The sequence below is a fragment of the Coenobita brevimanus genome, chromosome 17 (genome assembly GCF_032717465.1).
Source record: "Coenobita brevimanus isolate Jiangsu-jjx chromosome 17, ASM3271746v2, whole genome shotgun sequence".
NCBI lineage: Eukaryota > Metazoa > Arthropoda > Malacostraca > Decapoda > Coenobitidae > Coenobita > Coenobita brevimanus.
This window is the reverse complement of record NC_136970.1, coordinates 4,348,907-4,370,038: the sequence shown is the minus strand read 5'-3', so window position 1 is coordinate 4,370,038 and position 21,132 is coordinate 4,348,907. Positions and strand designations below refer to the sequence as shown.

Here is a 21,132-nt window from a genome sequence, read left to right as displayed (position 1 = left end):
GAAAAGAGATGACAGTTTTAGGCCAGGCCAAGTTAGAGTTGCTGTTGTTACTTAACCCTCATCTGTCTGGCCAAGGAGACCTGCTGACTACAGGTGCTCAACTGCATCTGTGAGACCATCCTACAGGTAAAGTACAACACTGTGTGTAGGGAACTGGCACCCCTTCATGGTAGACACTGCCTTCACCAGAATTAAACCAAAGTTCCTCCCCAAGGCATGGTGCAGGGAAATATTAGAAGGTTTGGTTTCCCAGTGGATGCTGCAGCTGCTCAACCCAGGGTGTACACTGCCACCACATGTACAAGGTGCTATCAAATTTTCCTGAATAATGCTATATAAAACTGAAAACTCACCATAGCTCCTACTGGCTGCCATCAGCCTTGAAGTAGTTCCCTTGCACATTGATATACCGGTCCCAGCATTTCCTTCATTGCTGGAACGCTCCCTGGAAGTCCTTTTCGACGGGTGTCAAGCACCGCCTGCTATTCCTTCTAGATGTCCTCAATGGTATCTAAACAATGTCCTTTCAGCTTGATCTTTATTTTTGGGAACAGAAAGAAGTCACAGAGGACTAAATCCAGTGAGTAAGGAAGGTGTGGGATGATAGCCACGTTGTTCTTGGCCAAAAACTGCTGGGTGCTGAGCGCATTGTGAGGTAGGGTGTTGTCGTGGTGAAGCACCCAGTTGTTGTCTCGCCAAAGGTTGTAGCATCACTGTTTCACATCTTCACACAATCACTGCAAAACATCACAACATCACAGTAGCATTTGGAACTGACAGTTTGGCCAGCTGGGATGAATTCTTTGTGCGCAGTCCCTCCGATATAATAAAAAACGATCAGCATGCTCTTGACGCTGTTTTTCACCTGTCTGGCTGATGTTCCACTGGCCTTGAACCGTGCATGCCACAGAAAAACCTGTGTCCGACCAAGAGACTGCCCACCAAACAGTTGTCAAATCATTGCCAAGGTCCTGCTGCATTTTTCCTGAGACTCGCACAAATTTTGATGTAAATTCACTATTCCTTTTTTATATCCATCTCAAAAATCACCTGATGACATGTGCATGGCAGCAAACAAATGAACGTCACTGATCCCCACATCCGCCAGCTCCACGTTGCATGGCACACTGACTCACAAAGCACATTAGTACTGCCACCTAGAGGCGCATCGAGCTACTACAACCCATTTAGGCGATGTGATCCTGATCCGGAAAATTTTGGAAAGCACCTCATAAGTTCTTCATCAGCACTGCCAAGACAGAGCAAAGAAGAGTTATATCCCTCATAAGCATTTCTTCTATAGCCTCATTAAACATTTATGGAAGTCTCTGATTTATGATGGTCCCATTAATAGTCCCCAGGTTAAAACACCCCAGCCTTGCACAGGTTCAACCCCTAAGAGATAACTCAAGTTTTTTCAATTATGAAATGCCACCTTAGGAGTAGGTTGATCATCTACCCTCAGTGTACTGGACTACAGTAGCCTAGCCTGTGCTGTACTGTACTGCAATTATATGAATCAATACAAAAGTGAGGTAAGTCTACTCTCTGGTTCAGCCACTCTGCAGTGGTAAGGAGTGTCATGTCTCGTCCCTGCATCCCTTACTTATAATATGAAATGCCAGTACTGTACTATGGCTATGAATCAATGGACAGGTGGGGAAAGTCTACTCTCTGCTCAAGCCATTTAGCAGCAGTGAGGAGTGCCATATCTTGTCCCCAAGGAGCCATAAGCTGAAGTGACAGAGGAAGGCCTTCAGGGTTGACGGCCACAGGGATGCTGATAGCCGGTACACCTGCCATGTTGGCTGGCTGGGTGCAGAAGTCTTGCACCTCCATCTGGGACCGATTGTCCATCTTCCTGAATTCAGAGTACCTGAAGTAAAAACTGTCATCATCATCATCATCATCATCATCATAACACTAAATGTTAGTATTACAAAGGAGTGGGATGGATCTAGAAATATTTAGCACAATATTCTGTTACTGTATTGTGTTACAAAGTGGGCTGGGTCTATAAATAAAAATCTACCATCATAATAACAATATTGCCTTAATTAAAACAAAGAAGTGAGTAGAATTCAGTAACAGAAGCACAAAAAAAACTACCAATAATGTTCATTACAATAAGCCAAACAATTAGTCAATCCATCATTAATACATCATACAGTAATCCTCAAACTAGAACTATATGAGAGGTACCTTAGAACAAGTAACTCAGACCTCAAGCATGGCGACCATGCGACACTTCCAATGGCATTTATGACTTAAACTTCTCTCATCTTAAATGTTAGAACCAAGCTGCCAAGCCCCGGGTGCCTATGCTCCTCATGGGGTAATGTAGGATTGGATGATGGATGGATGGATGGATTTCTTCAAGCTGCCTCACTGGTATCTGAACCAATGCACACAGCATCTGGCTTTAACCCTAAATATTGTATTCCCTTTGACTATTCATGTTTTTCATTTTAATTTGGCAGAGATTTTTGTCTTTTGCAGCAAGTGCAGAAAAAGACAACACTATAGCTCTGCATCCATTCAATAACACTTCGTCATGATAGCACCATACTCTACCGTTAATCTCTTGGTACAACAAAGAATCCAAGATGAGGAGATTGGAATTTTATACCAAATTAATGTGGACAGACCATAGACTTCCCACAAACAGATCCACACTGTACCTAATTGCAGCAGAGAGGGTGACAGGGGTAAGAAGGAGGTGCACCCCACTGGACCACACTTGCTTGAAGTCATCAGATATAAGACGACGCACCTGGGTAAAATAAAAAAGTAAAAATATTCACCCTGCCCTTTTCTCCTAACTAGGGATGGGGTGGGGAATGATCCAGAAACAAGAGAAGAGACAGTCTTACATTTGGTGCATTATCAACTATATGCTCAGTGAACAAGGCAAAACAAACATTTACATCATTCAAAACCATGAATACCGTAAAACGCCATAACTTCGGACATTTTTTATGTGTTTTAATGAATAACTCCTTGTAGAATGGTGCAATTTTATTCCTGTTGGTGTCATGTGGTAGCCAGGGAGAGTACCTACTAAATCCATATATTTAAAAAAATTAGCCAAGCTAAACTTGTACTTTTTTTCATTTTCAAGTGTCCGAAGTTAGGAACAAATTTCCCTAATTTCGGACAGCTCTTCAAACTTTCGGACATCCATGTATTTTCCCTTTAAACATGAGAATGGTTAATGGGATCTATCTCTGGACACACTGGCCAAACTTCGGACACTTGAGAAGTTTTTAAAAATGTAAAAAAATATTGGGCACTCGTGACCAGAGTTATACATATATATAGAGAAGTATCCCAAAATATCTTCTTTTTGGAGCTCGTAATTTCATATCACATTAAATTGCATCATATCACATTGTAGTGAGGTATTCTGACTGTAAATAGAACTAAGAACTATTCATGAACTTTTTGAGATAAAAAAATAAAATAAAAATGCACTGCATATACCCAAAACTGTAAGAGGAACTGTCCTCATTTTCCTAAACAAAACTTCACTTAATTATCAAGTATTCACCTCATTGACTCAACAAATGCATACCGAAATAACATAATATGATGTTGAACATTTCTTACAGGTTCTAAACACACACACACACACACACACACACACACACACACACACACACACACACACACAAATCAACAGACACACGCACACACTGGCACATGTTATGAAGGCACCATGGAACATATTAACTGTAGTACATCAGTACAAAAAACTATTCCTTAACTACCAGTATAAAATACTGTAACTAAATATATAGTATCACTTTTTTCTTTAAAATAAACCTCATTACTGGTTAAGGCACCTTATTGGCAATAACTTTGGTACTGGTAGTACTGACTATGGTATCTTACAGATCTATATCAAAATTATTATCATTACTTAGGCCAAAGGTTCAGATCTACATCAAAAATCATCCTTTGCTTTCGGTCAAGTGTTGGTTCTGGTAACACCTTCAGTATATCCTCTTTGTCTATGTCACTGCTGTCATCAACCATTGGGTATACAAATGTGTGAGGTGTACCCTGAACGTGTTTGAGAAACCTGACATGTATTTCTGGTTTTACCTTAACAATGATGGCAATATAATGCCTATATCTGTCTTTGGTATCAAAGGGAACCCTCACAACTACCCAATCTGAGGGAACAACTTTATCCCCAATAATCTGGGTAGAGGTGACTGTCAGGGGAGATGCTTGTGCTTCATGGCTGGGTGCAGATGTGGAAGTGGAAGGATGCTGCTATCTCTGCTGTATCCTCTTGTGGCTGCAGTGGCTGGGGTTGTGGATCATCAACTTCACACTCTTCATGCTGGCTCTCTGTTTCAATTTGTAGTGCCCTTGTAGTAATACTCATGCCCGGTGACACATTCAACCTTTTCTTTCGCCTTGGTTTCGCTATAGCTGGACTTGAGCTTGACTGACTGGTTCCATGCCTCATGTCCTTCAACAATTCCAACACTGAGCTGTCTAAGGCAGTACTGGTAGATGGTCCTGGTGTACCAGTATCAGCTGTATCTTGGATTGAATCTTCTGGAAGTCTTGAGATGGATTTCTGTGGATCAAGAGGATAAATGCCGCACTTCCTAAACCCACTATGTAGGTTGTCAGCAATGGTCCCTTTAACTTTATCCACCAGTTCGGTCAGTAGTGCTGGGAAGCAGTCTTTAGGTAATGAAGCACTCAGCCTACCAACAGTAGTTTTCTTGAAGTTCTCGAGGATCTTACGGCAGTGCACTTTTAGAGGCCGGAACACAGCAACATCGAGAGGTTGTGTCAAGTGCGTGAAGTTAGGTGGTAAGAGAAGAAAGGAGATATTATGTTTCTCACATGACTTAATAACACTGGGTGATACATGGCTTGCCAAGTTGTCTCCTATAATGACAACTCTACCTGTCTTGCATTTAGCATAGGGGAGGATAATTTTGTGGAACCAGTCATCGAATGAACACAAGTCGAACCATCCACTGGGGGACCTATTGTATAGTGTTCCAGGAGGGCCCCCTTCAGTCCAGGTATCGTAAAGATGGATAGCTTTATACACCACATATTGAGGGAGTAACACACCAGATGCAGTTCCAGAGAACATAATAGATATTGAGGATTTTGTTGAGTTCATGATTCTCTCTGGATATTTAGTGCCCCGCCTCACTATGACTTTCTTTTTACCTGGATCATCAGTAAGATTGGTCTCATCAAAATTTATTATGTTCTCTGGAGGCACACCTTCTAGTGATTTTTTCAGGTTACTGTAGAACTCGGCTAGCATGGCTCTTGTCACTCTGGCTCTGTCAGTCTTTATATTCTGGGACAATCGTCTACTAAGGGTTTGTTTGTGGCGCTTGAAGAAGGAATGGGCCCATTTAACACCAGGTACATTGTTACTGAATCGTGACACAACAACCCCTCGTTTGTCTAAATATGCTTTCACTAACATCCTCAAGTCCAAATTGTCGAGTGGGAATCCCCATTCTGCCAATGTGAGGATTCTCTGACACACCAGTAACTCTTCATCATGGCTCAATGAAGTATTACGTCCCACTTGTTTGCAATGTTTTTGTATCAGGTAATCATGTAATGTGCTCTTTTTTAATTTATATTTTTCAGCTGCTTTGCGCACACTTATGTTCTTGTTATTTATGTCATCTTTAGCCTTTTCCAGGGCACTTTTGGACACTTTGTGTAAGCTCTTTTCCTCTTTATAGGAGATTTCGCTGTTTTAGCCATGTTTCTCTGTTTATATAATTAGCATTACTTTACCATTAATATTATTGTCTGTCCGAAGTTTGGACTTTATTTGGCTCAAATAATTTGTCTGTCCGAAGTTAGGAATTTTTTCTGCAAAATAAAGAAGTATTCATTAAAGCAGGCATAGCAAGATTATCCATGCATATATTTTGAAACAGTTTACTTCCCAGTACTTACAGCACTTTTCTACATATAATCGTACTGTTCACTTTTTTACAATTGAAACTGTTTGTTCTGTGTGAACAAAGTTTTGCAGGGTAAGAAAATTCAGTTATTTTTTCCAATGGATTCACGAATTTTTTTCACCCACACATATTCAAGCTAGTTTAATAGGATTAATACATAATAGTCTTAGAGGATTACCCTACCTACCCACATCATTATTTTTTGCAAATATCGCACTCTCTTCCAATAAACTTGAATTATTACATTTTTTTGCGAAATGTCCGAAGTTTGGACGCCGTCCGAAGTTATGGCATTTTACGGTACTCCTTTAGGTGTAGGAAAGGTCAAGGTGTAGTTCTGATCATTCAACTCCTTCAGCCACTGGTACTCTTCTTTCTTCTATTACTATTACTCCCTGATGATTAATTTAGCTCAGCAAGGACCTCTCATAGTGAAGGTATTAATGAAGGTAGAACCTGGAGGAGCAGTAACAATATGGTAGTGCTGTACTCATCTTGTGATGCACAGACTCTGAGTTTGGGGCTTGAGCCCAGCTATGACTGGGTCTCCTTTTATGAGATTATGCGTGCAAAATGATTGAATCTGGTCAGTTCTACCAACAATACATAGCTAAAGACTCTGACACACATAAACACAACCAATATAACACTAATTTTCACAAGTATCACTCTTCCTACAACACAGTCTTCCCCCATTTGTATTTTGCTAACATCAGGATGGGTTATTTCTGGCTGTCACTACCCTTCTGAGGTGAAGGTCCAGTCCTGCAATGGATCTAATATGGACTTATACTTTCACAGTTAGCTAACCTATCCAGTTCAGACAGTCTCTCTTAAGCTGTGTGAAAATGTCTGAAAGCAACAAGAATAATATACAAAATACTGTACATGGAAATGTAGAGCTATGTATCATTTACATTTCTGGCATTGCTTACAAGAGACACAAACCATTAAAAAATAAGTGTACAGCAATATCCATAAATTTTTCCAAAAAAAAATGATCAATGAAATAATAGGATGGCCAAAATACAGTAAAATAAAGACACAGAATTCGACAGTACTGTACTGTGCTCTCCAGACTAAACATACCTAGATTTCTTCTTTCTAATTTACCTGACACTACTCATTAAAATCTTTCCAAAAAGGAGCATAACTGTTCAGTTGTTGGAAGAACACGATAATGAAGATGTGAGAAATTCTGACCTAATATATTCACATCAAACCAAAATAAAACACAGATAATAAATACACAGTAGGAGACATGAAAGGGGATAAAATATTTTTCGTCTGCCAGTGTGGGTTTTTGTATCCTATTTCATGGTCATGATGGTGTGACTCTTCAGGTAGCCGGGATAAAATATGACAAATGTGATCATACTACAGAGGTTCCAAATACTGCCAACAAGGTTCTCACCTTTAAGGCCTTTGTAAAATACTTGTCCCTGTTCTCTCTTAGCAAGAAATAGTTGCCGGCCAGAATCCTGGTACGCACCACCTGACTGAGGCCAGCAGAGCGTGTGAGTGCGTACATTGCCTCCATAGAGTGGCTGGACTCCAGCCTCATCCCATACTCTACACCAGTATACCGTGTGAAGTTTGATGCAACTTCACATGGGTTCAGGACTGAGTAGCACACTATTGAGTATTCTGTGTGGGGCAATGACACCTCACGAACCTGAAAAAAAAAATAAAGAAAGAAAGAAAGTGGAGATAATGAACAGTATCTTGCAAGAGAAAATAAAGCACAGAAGACGAACAGCATCTTGCAAGAGATAAATAAAGTAGTGAAGTTGGACAGCATCTTGCAAGAGTTCAGCATTAATACTGTACAATACTGAGTACCCTATGTGGGGCAATGACATCTCACAAACCTGAAAACTAAATGAACTGAAATTATGATAATCATGGAAGTTTTGTGTCACCTATATCAAAGGGACCAGCAGTAACTGCATCTTGTGTGGCGCTTGTGGAGGATGGCTGCAGAAGAGCTGTATCAGTATAAGTGGCAGACTGAGAAGTGTAAGTAATTATGAGTGTGAGATATGCAAGGGAGACTACATGGTAAAGCCAAGTCTGAAAGAGACAAATGTTTGAGATTTGGTTCAACATGAGCTGGAGAGCTTTGTTACTAAGGGAATATAATTTGCAGGTTGGATGTAGTTTAAAAAGGTACTGCCTCCATTCATAATGAAGACGCTCTCCACACATAAAAGCGAAACTTTATGCCACGTATGTATAATGTAATACTATATGATATGGTAACGAAATATGGACAGTAAAGGAGAAATATGTTTGCACAATTGAACATAACAAAAACAAAATTAATTATGAGGTGGATATATACTGTAGTGACACACTAAGAAACAGAACAATATGTGCAACTTAAACAGAGACTTGGGAACTGAAAGAATTGTGGTATGATGCACATGGGTTGGCTGAAGTGGTTTTGGACATGTGAAATGTATGAGTGTAGCTGGGTAAAGCTCTGTGCAGACTTGAACAAAGAAGGGATAGCCCTTACTGGCAGGCCAAGGACAACCTGGGGTGAGGTGCTGAGAATGGACATCAGGGTTCGGGGACCAATGGAACGATGTAGGAGACTGTGTAGTGTGGAATACAGCCAACAGGTGAAAAAAGTAGATCCATGCACACATAAGACACTGTCTTACAAAATGTATGTACTGTATGTATGTATAAAGATAAATTCATCTACTACTCCACTGTGTGTACTTCATTTCTAAGGCATGTGTCACTTTCCTCTTTAACACATCATATCAAAGACAATCATCAATGGAAAAAAAAAAAAATCAGTTCAGGAACTGTAGCCAGCAAAGGAAAGTGAGAAGTAGAAGAGGTAAACTACAGTACTAGAATTTTAGTTCCCAACTACTGCACATCTCAGCTTGGGAATATTATCTAACAAAAGGATGAGAAAAGCACAAGAGGTGAAATATTAGGAGAACCTTTGTCCCTAACTATGATATATATATGTATACAGATACAGTATAATTATATATCATACCAGTAGATGAATAAACAGGAACAGATAAGAGCAAGAAGAGTACCCACGCAAGATGACAGGTCCAAGAGAGAGACAGCATATACAAACAAACATAAATACAGACATAAAGAAATGCACATAAATGACACAGAAATACTATACATAAATATATAAAGACAAATGAATATTAAGAAACCATAAACACAGATATATATATGAAAGTAAGACAGACTATAGGACAACTTGATACCTGTACTCCAGCCTCCTCCATAAGGTCAGCCATCTTTGTCCATACTTCCACCACCTCTGGACTCATACCTGGACAGTAGTACTCTTTTGGCACACCCACAACCACACCCTCCAAGCTCGGACTCTCAGGAAGCTTTAGGTTCTGAAGGTTGGATGGCACACTTGTGGAGTCCTGGGAGAAACAGATATACTCTGGTTATCCTCATATACATGAAGTGACAACATCCATCTGTAATTCTCAACAAAACAGCACCCACAGACCTCCATGTACCTCCTCTAGACATTTATCCCTAACAAACTATGAAATCCATCCTAGAGAGGCACAAGTTCCACTAGTCACAGTACAATGTGGCCATCATTGTTCTCTACTTTCTTACCACAAAAAATACAACTCAAACAATCCACTCTGTCCTCAATGTAATGCAACCCTCCACACCACAACACACACACATCATGCACACAATTCACTCTGCTCTCACTGTAATGCAACCCTCCACACCACAACACACACACATCATGCACACAATCCACTCTGCTCTCACTGTAGTGCAACTCTCCACATCACAACACACTTGCATCATGCGCACAATTCACTCTGCTTTCACTGTAATGCAACCCTCCGCATCATAACACACTCACATCATGCACTTCACTCCCACAATGCAAATAATCCTTCAGCACAGGCTCAACAAAAGATCTCTTGGAGCACCTGGCTGAAATGGCTGGATGCACATCTAAGCTGGAGCTATCACCAAAAACAACTGTATCAATAGGGTATTTAAAGTTGCTTCATTAATCAACAATATATTTTTTTTAATCTGCTGCTGCTGAGGTTGTGATCCCAAGCTCATTTGGATGTGAATCTGGTGAATGCTGAAGCTGTTTATCTCCTGCAATCCACATTCAGGGGACTCGGAGGGAGATGAGGGGCACTTGTTTCAGTTACACCAGTGCCACCACATGAAAGTGTCTGTCTCCAGCACCTTTTTTTTTTTTTTTTATCTGAAGCTGCTCAAGATGCATTATAATCCTGCTTTACAGTAAGATATTAACATTTTTGCACTTTACCTTTAATTTTCAACAGTGGGCCAAATGCATGTTTAACTTAGAGCAGTAGTGATTATATAAATCCTAGAACTGAACAGAGGACCACCTGTAGTTTATATTTAAAAATGAAGAAAAGCAATATCGGAGTGGGATGCCTTAGCATGGCGGCACAGATATAAATAAGTAGCTTCACTACCCAGTTATACAAACATGCCTCAGTTTCCTCCCTGTCCCCCCAAAAGATGGTGGCAGACTGCAGGAGGAGGGCTACTGTACTTCAGCCTGCAGTCCACTGGGTTCACAGTTCAGATGACTACTACTACTGTAGTAATACTGTACTTTCACCATCCAGCCACACAGATACATGGCAAGATGCAATACTCACAGAAGGATCCTGACCTGCTACCACCCCAAGCAGTGTGGCCACATCATCTACACTCCTGCCAAGCAGTCCAGGCACATCCATGGAGTTGACAAGGCTGATGAGGCCCGTGCGCGGGACCACACCGTAGGAAGGCTTCAGGCCCACCACACCACAGTATGAGGCTGGGTTACGCACCGACCCACCAGTGTCTGACCCAACTGCTCTAAAGGCATGTAAAGGTGTCATCATTATCATCAACAACATGTACAAGGCTGGGCTGCACATTGAACCAACTGCTCTAAGGGCATGGAAGAGAGTAATTATTATCTCCAATATCATCATCAGAGCCACTTTCGTTATCACTGTTTTTTAATATTATCCCCTGTGAGATGTAGCAGACTAAGCTGATGAATTTATTATTGCAGGGAATGAAAGGAAGGCCACAGAAATGGCTCACAAAGTGAAGATGTGAATGGAAGTCAATGGGGAGGAGTGAATGTGGAAAATTCAATCATGCAAGTGGATGGCATGTGTTGGAAGTACAGTGTTTCAATTTTATGAGGTGCTTGCAAAAAACAGATACACATGAGGTGCAGCATATCAGAGACAGCCATGAGGATGCAGCAGAATTTTAGGTATGCTGCACATAGGAGCAAACAAGGAAAGAGGGCTTGATGTGTCTGAATATGAAATTGGTAGATGTGTCCCTGACGCGTGTACAGAACTGTTATTATCAGAGTGACATGTGCTGAGAGAAGAATCTGAAGCTAACTCCACTGCTCAGGTTAGGAGAGAAGGCAAGGAGTTTATGGAACTGTTATGGTACCTGTCTTGACCATAAGAGGGCTTTCCCTTTTATCCTAAGGGAAAATTACATGCTGCATGTGTAAGAAGTGTAATAATTTATGATAGTCAAACTTGGACAGTAAAGGGGGAGAATAACTGTGCATGGGCTGGAGAATACAATGATGAGGATGGCCAGATGGATGTATAATGCTTCCTTGTGTGACCCAGCTGCAAATGAGAAGCAGACACAGTGACTAGGAACAGAGGGAACTGATGATGTGTTGTACTGGGATGGGGGACACTGATATGATATGATGTGGAGAAAGTGGAGGATGGAAATACTGCATAGCGAAAAAGTGTATGACGGTGAATGTAGAAAGCAGAACACCAAGCAACAGAGATATGAAAACTTGAAATTAGGTTCTGCAAAATAACCTCATGATTAATTAAATGAATTGAAATGCTGCCGGTGATTATGTAATATGGACAACTGCCATCATGTGAACAAGGCTGACACATAACAGCATGTACGAGGCCTTTCAATATGACATAAAAGAAATTATCATCATCATCACCACCTACATCATGATTACTGTCATCATGATTTCACCATTGCCATAATGTTTGCTTAATTGCTGAAAAAGATGAACAGTGACTTACACAAATGATGCCCCACTCGCCACAGCCAGTGCACTGCCACCCGAACTTCCACCACTGATGTACCAATCACCATCTTCACAACCAGTCGTGGGGTACCTGGTGAAGGAGAATGATTACACTCACAGTGTAAACGAAACTTGACAAATTAAGCACAGTCAGAGATGGGGAATTAAATCCAATCCCTACAGGGTCTAAGCTCATCACTGAGGTAAGAATAGTAATATAAATTACTTCATTTGACTACCAGACTACATTGGCTTTTATACTCAGTATGTATACTGCATAAAGGTAGGAATAGGGTAGAGTCGGCGTGAGAAGGCTCCAGTGAAGCCAGAGAACTGTCAAACGGCCATATTGGTCAAGTCAAGAGGTCACGGCAACACCTACCTGGCTTGAAGAAGATTGCTGTGCACTCCTACCTCTATGGCTGTGCCCATAGAGGTAAGCGTCCTAATCCTACCTCCGTGGGTGTGGCCATGAGATTATTAAGCCTTTAATACCTCCAGCTGTGTGTCCACCTGGTATTCCTCAGGGAGAATGCCAGAAAAAAAGTAGACTTCATTCTACCTCTGGTTTTAGTTGTAGTTCAGCTGTGGGTGTGAGATGTTCTGTCCTAAGTTGTTACTCACCATCAAATAACCTAAGTCTCCAAAAATGCCCACCACCTGTGCCGCATTTGGGTGTAATGAAAGAGGAGATAAGAAATCTGACCCATCCATTACATTTCACTGGTGAGTATCTTTAGAGTGAATTATAGTTTGTAGGTTAGTATGCAAAAATAGATATATAAATAAAGATAAAACATATTTTTTTCTGTTTGCAACTAAGAAAACACTCGCGCCTGGTCAGCAGAACCAAGTCAGACAGCTGTCAAAGGGGTCGCCGCCATGTTGGTCGAGTCAGGTCTGTCGGCCTCACTCTGACCTACCCTTGGTTAATCCCATATGCCGCCTCTACCTACTCCTACCTCTATGGTATACTGTATTTGTTATATGGTCATTGCCTTCCACACCTTGCTAACATCCAGGAATCCCCAAACTGAGAAGAACCATGAAAGCACTGCCTCCAAGCTACCATATTCTCACATCTTTCTCTCTCTCTCTCAAACAATACTTGTCTTCCTTGACTTCCATCAATTTATTGCTCCACTCTTTTTCATACCACATAAGGTCTGACTGTCCTAAACATCACGTCCTCTTTTACAATAAAGTCCACATTAAACAACACAAAAAGTGCTTGCTAAGGCTCCATAGTTACCACTATCACTAGTTTGCAAGGTCCCCCAGTTTATGGTACAGGTTGTATAAAAAGGAAGTTGTGATATTTTGGAACACATCTCTGATTTATAATAAGCTTTTACTGCAGCTCATTACAACAATAATATAAAGAAAATGATGCACAAAATCCAATCATTAAATGAGAAGAACTGTACAGATACAAGTACCCCAGCTAAAATTGCTTATTTAAAATCCGTATTGCTGATCTACTGTATTTGCTCAACCTCTTCTATCTTCCCAAGTATTTTTCCCTTTTGGTGCCAAGCCTTTATTTCTTCATCATTTCAATTTAATCTTAGTACAACTGTTCCCATGGCAAATACCCCCAGAAATCTTAAAAAAAAAAAAAATTATGACATCAAAGGTAAAACCATACAAATACAAGTTCCTGTATCCCATGTTTTTGTATTTTCATTAATTTCTGTATCCGATGTTTTTGTATTATCATTAATCACAATATTTTGCACAGAGGTATGTCAGTGTACTGTACCTGTGTGGAGACCATCCTGCATTCCTATGGGAATGTTGGCAATCTTGTTAACACCTTATTCAATTAAAAATACTCATGACACTTTGCGAACCTATGAAATTTAAAAATCTCTGCATCCAGTGAGAAATGTGTGTGCATCTCCCATTCTGTAACCTGGTGATGTATATGGATTATCTTTTTTTTCCCCTTCCTCTGTTCACTTGATAACAAATTTTTAAAAATCTATGAACATATTCTTGATCCATTAGTGGTATATACTGCTTGAGGGGCCAACAGTTGAGTGGTAGGACAGGTAACAAGAATAAATACAAAATATGTCATCTAACTGAAGGGGTGAACTGAGGAGTAACTAAAGAATTACCTGTCTGTGCTGTGAAACTTAAACTTGACCTCCCTGCATATCATATACTGCTTAAGGGACCAGCAGTTGAGTTGTAGCAGCAAGAATAAATACACCATGTAACTGAAGATGTTAACTGAGCAATGACTATAAAATTACCTGTCTGTGCCATAAAACTTAAACTTGGTCCCTGCACATTACATACTGCTTAAGTGGCTGGTAGTTGAGTGGTACTGGCAAATATAACTACAAAATACATCATCTGGTACAAGAAGTCAAAGAAGGAAAGACTATATAACTACTTGTACTGTGAATGACTATATAAGTACTTGCACTGTGAAACTTGTACTGTACTTGACCCCTGACTGTTATGTACACAGTACTGCTTCAGGGGTTGGCAGCTGAGTAGCAAAGGCATGAATAAATACAAAATATATCATCTTGCTGAAGGTGTTCACTGAGAACTGACTATATAATTACCTGTCTGTCCCACAAAACTTGTACTTGATGCCTGAGCGATAAATATTGCGTGAGGGTCCAGCCGTAGAGTCAATGGTTCCTGAGCCCATACCAAACTCATCCAGGTTGGTCTTGCCCACTAGTACTGCCCCAGCCTGTTCCAGTCTAACCACCACACTGGCTGAGTATGCTGGCAGGTAGTTCTGTAGCATCTTTGAACCACAGGTGGTTGGGATGCCCAGGGTGCAGAAGTTGTCTTTCACTGCCACTGGTATGCCATCCAATGGGCCCAGTGGCTTCCCTCTCTTGTATCTATCAAAATAAAACTGTTACTATGGTTGGTCTGTTTTCATCCGACTGATCAGAAACCCAAGTGTAGTCAGCTCAGGTGGATCTGATAAGCAACCAAGAAGACTCATTCCTAGTTCACAACTATGGGTCATCAAAGGCTGAACTTAGTGCTGAAGTTATGAACATAGCCCAATTCCTTCAAATGTAAACAAACCAACTACAATAAAGCTGTTACTGTTGACATGGACCCAGTTTCATCTGGATGTGAACCTGGTGGGATTCAGGAAAGCAGCTGCTTCAGCTGGGTACTCCAAGAGATCTTATGATAAGGTTATGTTGAAGGATTGTCGGTAATATGAGGAAAAGGTGCATGAAGTGTGTTGTGGTGTGAGGGGCTGCATTTCAGTGGATTGTTCATAAGTTGTATTTTGTAATGATGGTAAGAGTAATAATACACTGTGAAGAACTAATAAAAATGCCACACCAGCCATCACTGTATCTAATGCCTTAACCTCTTATGGAAACCTCCCAACAGGGGTGGTGTGACATAATAATCTGACAACTCTGCATAAGCTTCTCTTACATTTCAGTCACCTCTCTCCCTCCTTCCCTTCCTCACCACAAATGATCATTCACAAATAATCTTCAGCTTTGTTTCCATGACTCTTTGACCCCTACCGATGGATATTCCTTAAACATAATATGTTCACAGAGACTCAAAATATCTTTTTCTGTTCTACAGTGAACAGCTCATTTCTATAGTACTTTTTATATCAAAGTTTTCATAAAAAACTCTGTTCTTTACACCATCAAATGATATATATAGACTGATTGATAGATAGATAGATAGACAGATGTATTTCTCCTAACGCTTTCTATCACACCCACATCCACATCACAATGCTCCTGCACGTCCTCATTTGCCAGTCTGTCTCTCCACATGACTCCACAGGCTCCTCTCAAACAACTCATTCCCACTGCCCTCACTCTTGACTTGTGTCCTTCCAACAAGGTCCCAAGTTTCACTTCCATATGTCAGAGCTGGTATCACAATACAGTACTATCATGCAGCGACTTTTTTACTTCCATGTTCACTTCTCTATTTCTTATCACTGCATTCAAACAACCAGCAACCTTCCTTTTTTGTTGTACCCTTTCAAGCACTTCCAAACTTCCATCCTTACTCATCACACTAACCAAGTACTTACATGCATGCACAGTTTCCATTCCCTCATCATCCAACCTCACTGTATATTTAGTGACTACTTTTCTCTCAAAGACCATCACTTTACTCTTCCCTACATTCACCTTTAGATTCCATTTCTTACACACTCTCCCAAACTCATTCACCCAGCCTTGCAGTTCCCCATCATCTTCACTTAACAATACAGTATCATCGGCAAACAATACAGGAAGTTTCCAAACACTGCCCTCTCTCATTAGGGCCACTCCAACATCCATGCTCTACCTTTTATCTCTTTTATAACCCCATCCATATACAAACTGAACAACCATGGACACATGACACATCCCTGTTTCAATCCCACATTCAGACAGAAAAATTCACTCAGTTCACTATTCACACACATTGCAGCTTTTGCATCCTCAAACATACTCTTCACAGTAGTCAAAAACTTCCCATTAACTCCATATATTCTTAATATTTTCCACATTCTTTGTCTATCCACTCAGTCATATGCTTTCTCCACATCCAATGAAGGATGCATACAACTTCTTTCCCTTCTCTAGAAACTTTTCCACTAAAGACCTAAGGATGAATATCTGATCTATACAACCTCTTCCCTTCCTAAAACCTCCCTGTTCTTCTCTAACTAATTCCTCTGTTATTTCCCTATCTCTGTCAATAAGTATCCTACCATAAACTGTGCCTATTACATTAAGAAGACAAATGCCCCTATGATTACCACACACTTCTTTTCCCCTTTTTCCTCTGTGCAGGGGAATAATTATGCCTAACTTCCAATCCTCTGGGACTCTACCTTCCTCCCAGGCCAATCTGCACATCTTGCATATCTATTCTACTACTATCTCTCCCCCATGCTTCAGCATTTCACCACACACTCCATCAATTCCTGGGGCTTTCACCATGCTGATTTTCTTCATTGCTTCCACTACTTCCATCCCACTGATCTCTCCCTTCCTTCTCATCATCCTCCTACTCCAAGCCATTCCCAGCCACTTATACTCACATTACTTTCAGTCTCTATGTTTAACTGTTCCCTAAAGTGTTCTCTTCATCTGCTCACTTTTTTTCTCTTCTCCAAAGTCAATGCTCACTTCCTCTCCCTTCTCCAAAACCAAGCTACCATTTTTATCTTTCACTACCCAACTAACTTCTTTACCACCCTGTGTGACTCTCTTTACCTCTTTCTAGAACATTTTCTTGCATTCCCTCCACTTTACATTCAAATTCCTTCCACATTCCTCATCCACTCTCTTCTTACTCTCTCCTACTAATCTTTTCAACTCTCTTCCTCTCTACATATAACTCTCATTTCTGTCTCTCAACTTCCTTCATGCCTCTGCTTCCCATCCACTCACTATATGTTTTCTTCTTTTGCACCACAGCTGGCCTCACCTCTTCATTCCACCATGCTGTTCCTTGCACCCCCTTTCATCTTCTCTTCACCCCACACCACCTCACATGCTGCAGAGACTTCTCCTGTAAAAATCTTGCACACATCTTCCACCTCCCTCATCTGCTCCAAATCATATTTACCCAACTGCTCTTCCACTTCTCTCTAATATTCTTCCTTTTTTCCATCCTCTTGTAACTTTTCTACCCTCCTTATATGGACTTCCTCCTCCTGTCCTACCCCCCAACTATTCCTCCACTGCATTTGAACCTTGACTTTCACCACCACCAAGTGGTGGTCAGAAAGTCCACTCCCCGAACCTCTGTATGCTCTTGCATCCATTACATACCTTCTCATTCTCTCACCCACACACACATAATCAATCACTGCCTTCTGTCCATTCAGTTCACCATCCACCCTTCTCATCATTCACCACGTATACCTGTAGATCATTTGTGTGCCTAAAAAGGTGACTTGGCTATCACCAACCCTCTCCCTGCACAAATATCCACTAGAGAACTGCAATTCTCATCCACTTCTGCAGGCACACCCCACTTGCCAACCACTCCATCCATCTTCACATTTCCTACTTTTCCATTCATATCTCCAATCAAACACACGCTCTCATTCCTTCGCAACTTTTACATGCACGCTTCCACATTTGCCCAGAACTCTCCTCTCACTCTGCTTGCGTGTTCTTGTGTTGGCGCATAGCCTACAAACATACAATCGCCCACATTTGCATTCCCACTTTCAATCTTTCCCATATAATCCTTGAACCAACTGATCCATACTCTTTTATATCCTCCTTCCTTCTCTTGCACACAACAATACATACACCCTCTTTTGTCCTCTCATTTTCACCTACTCCCGTGCATATACCCCATCCATACTTCCACTCTCTCACCCTCTCACCTCTCTATTTAGACTCAGTTAATCCATATATGTCCACTTTTGCACCCTCAAGCACCTGGAAAATCTCTCCCTCTCTCTTTCACCTCATCATTCGCACCCCTTACATTCCACGCTGCAGTACATACCACATCCTTTGTGCTATCCTTGGTCATCACCTGTTGGTCTATCCTAATCCAAGGCTTCTTGTTTGTATTTTCAGTTAGTTGTTTTCTGGGAAGGGACACTAACCCTCTGCCAGCCCACTTGTTGACACACAGGGAACATGTGTTTGTTGGTTATATGGTTACCACCCAGCATATTAAATGATTTCCTGGTTTACAGGAAATCATTTGGCTTGTCACTCAATGCAGAGTTACCCAAAACAGAGTACCACTACAATGAGTGAGTGGATGATAGGCGCCCCTACCGACCACATAAAATAATAAAACACAACAATAATCAGAAACTGCTCCAAGTAATACCCTAAAAATCTATTGTTATAACTCTACTCCTGCTACAGAAATATGCTGAGTAAAATTATCTTATTCAATGAAGCACTGCCTTGCACTGACAAGGAAGCTTGTTACCTGAATGATCACTCAAGCTATTTGTTAATTGATTGTAGAAAACACTTTTTTTTTTTTCTGCACTTCTTTGATGAGTCGATCACTCATTCATGGGCACTTTTGTCAGATATAATAAGCAGCAGAATTGGGTAAGAATTTAAGCTACATTAAATAATTATTTTAATGTTTGCTAAGTTTAGGCTATGTACCATCTCACTAAATGAAGCAACATCTAACTTATATAACTATGTTTCCTTACATTAGCACTAAGAACTGAGTAAGGGAGTCCATGACAGTACTGCAACAAGAAAAAGTTGTCAGAGACAATGATCTGTATTCCTGTATGCTTAGGAGACTTTTATCATTCAATTCTTGCACATGTTATTTAATGAAATCATGTCAATACTACAATGGTAAAAATAATACAGTACATTAAAAGCTGCTAAGGTGTAATACATAAGAATACAACTAATGACACAATGCCTGGTTAACGATACCTCTCAGTGGAATGCTGTGCAGCCTGCCTGGCAGACCGTGGTGTTGAGGTGATGAATGGCTGTAGTCTGGCCACCACATCCTGTCGTTGCAGCACTGCCTCACACAGCTGACAGGATGTCACCATCTTGTGTCCAAGATGAGTCACTGCCTCACCGATACTGCCCATCAGGTGTACCATGGCTCACCTGCATTCATAATAAGTGACATCACTGTCTTGTGCCCAAGCTGAGCCACTGCCTCACCAACACTGCCCATTAGGTGCCCCATGGAACACACTGCAGGAGTAACTTTAACTATTTATTGGAAAACACTGCACATACAGTATCATTAAATTCTTTAATACTAGTTAAATTTACCAATTCTTAAAAGCTGCATAAGTAACTGCAGCTTTTTTTTTTTTTTTTTTGAAATACTTGTTATTTTAGCCTAACTAACCAGATTTGATACGATTTACGAACCATGGTGAAAATATACGAGAGCTCCCATTTATGATTACCCATAATTATTTTTTTTCAGTGAGCTATAACCTAAATATCAGATGGCTTTAAAAAGTTGTAGAAATGTGTAAATTTTAGTATATTAATTATACAACTTCATTAATTTAATGTACACGTTCCTGCAAAATGGCCACCAGCCAAAAAAAAAAAAAAAAAAAAAAAAAAAAAAAAAAAAAAAAAGTTGGTCATCCACGTCAAATCGGCCCAACAGTCAATACATCACCAATATTTTGTCCCAGCTATCCTAACTCAGTAAACCCTCAATTATCCATCGTTGCAATATCAGGCCCACCCAGTGCTGCTGGCTCGGCTCTGACAAAGCATATCTGGTGAAATTATGCAACACCTGGCACCAAAATGGGACATAGCAATATCCGGCATTGAGGTGTATCAACCAGGTTGAAAGTGGTAGCCAACTGACACTGTATTACTTTACTGTATCATTATTTTGTTGTATTTTATGCTTAGTTTTCATCATTTACTCATAGGAAAGTTTTTACAATAGAGGGTCGAGACGGATAGGAACACAGTATCCGGCTCGACACCAAATGCTGAGTCAACGGGGGGTTCTATGCAATATCCGGCATTTCACATTATTCGGTGCAGGGTTTGGCTGAATTACAATGGATAACTGAGAGTTCTATCTTTACCAGAGTGCCTGTCAAGTGACGTCAGTGACCATGGAGCGCCATCTATCCCTTTCCTCCAACATCCTGACCAGGTTCGCCACTGTCCATCCTCCGCCAACGTAATTCAAGAGACTATCCGTAAACTTCATTCCCTGCCTTCCCCTTTCTCTTGTTCCCTCCGCTCTTCCCAGGAAACAGTTGCTCTCAAGCCTCTTAGCTCTAAGTATGTGACCAATAAACTTCAGCTGCCTCCATCTTCTGCATTTCCTCTCTCTCTTCCCATTCCTGCCCTTCTCAATACAGTACTTCCTCATTTGTCATTCAAGCTGTCCAAGGAATTCTTACCATTCTTTATAAAAAACACATTTCCTCAGCTTCTCTCCTCTTCTTTATGTTCTTTATAGTCCATGTTTTGCATCTATATATTAAAGCTGACCATACAAAGTATTTTATCATCCTTATTATCTCCATGCTCATACTGTGGAGGGGCACAAGCCAAGAGTGAAAGCAGTGGA

General features: G+C 40.7%; 1 protein-coding gene across 1 annotated transcript; it reads right to left on the bottom strand.

Moving 5' to 3' along the window:
- Window positions 1-912: 912 nt before the first annotated feature.
- On the bottom strand, window positions 913-19,670 carry GatA (glutamyl-tRNA(Gln) amidotransferase subunit A, mitochondrial). The gene is made up of 8 exons (XM_080265870.1): window positions 19,491-19,670; window positions 14,667-14,957; window positions 12,080-12,175; window positions 10,655-10,856; window positions 9,224-9,394; window positions 7,387-7,647; window positions 2,682-2,773; window positions 913-1,876 (listed from the first exon to the last, which is right to left on the bottom strand). The coding sequence occupies exons 1-8, from the start codon at window positions 19,667-19,669 to the stop codon at window positions 1,639-1,641; spliced, it is 1,530 nt and encodes a 509-aa protein (XP_080121996.1). The 5' UTR covers window position 19,670; the 3' UTR covers window positions 913-1,638.
- Between the last annotated feature and the right edge of the window lie 1,462 nt (window positions 19,671-21,132).

Excerpts from the sequence above, each read along its gene's own strand:
- GatA (XM_080265870.1), bottom strand. The coding sequence starts at position 19,669 with ATGGTACACCTGATGGGCAGTATCGGTGAGGCAGTGACTCATCTTGGA. Across the intron at positions 7,648-9,223 it reads TGGAGGAGGCTGGAGTACAG|GTTCGTGAGGTGTCATTGCC; the intron begins GTATCAAGTTGT and ends TTTTTTTTTCAG. Across the intron at positions 1,877-2,681 it reads ACCCTCTCTGCTGCAATTAG|GTACTCTGAATTCAGGAAGA; the intron begins GTACAGTGTGGA and ends TTTTTACTTCAG.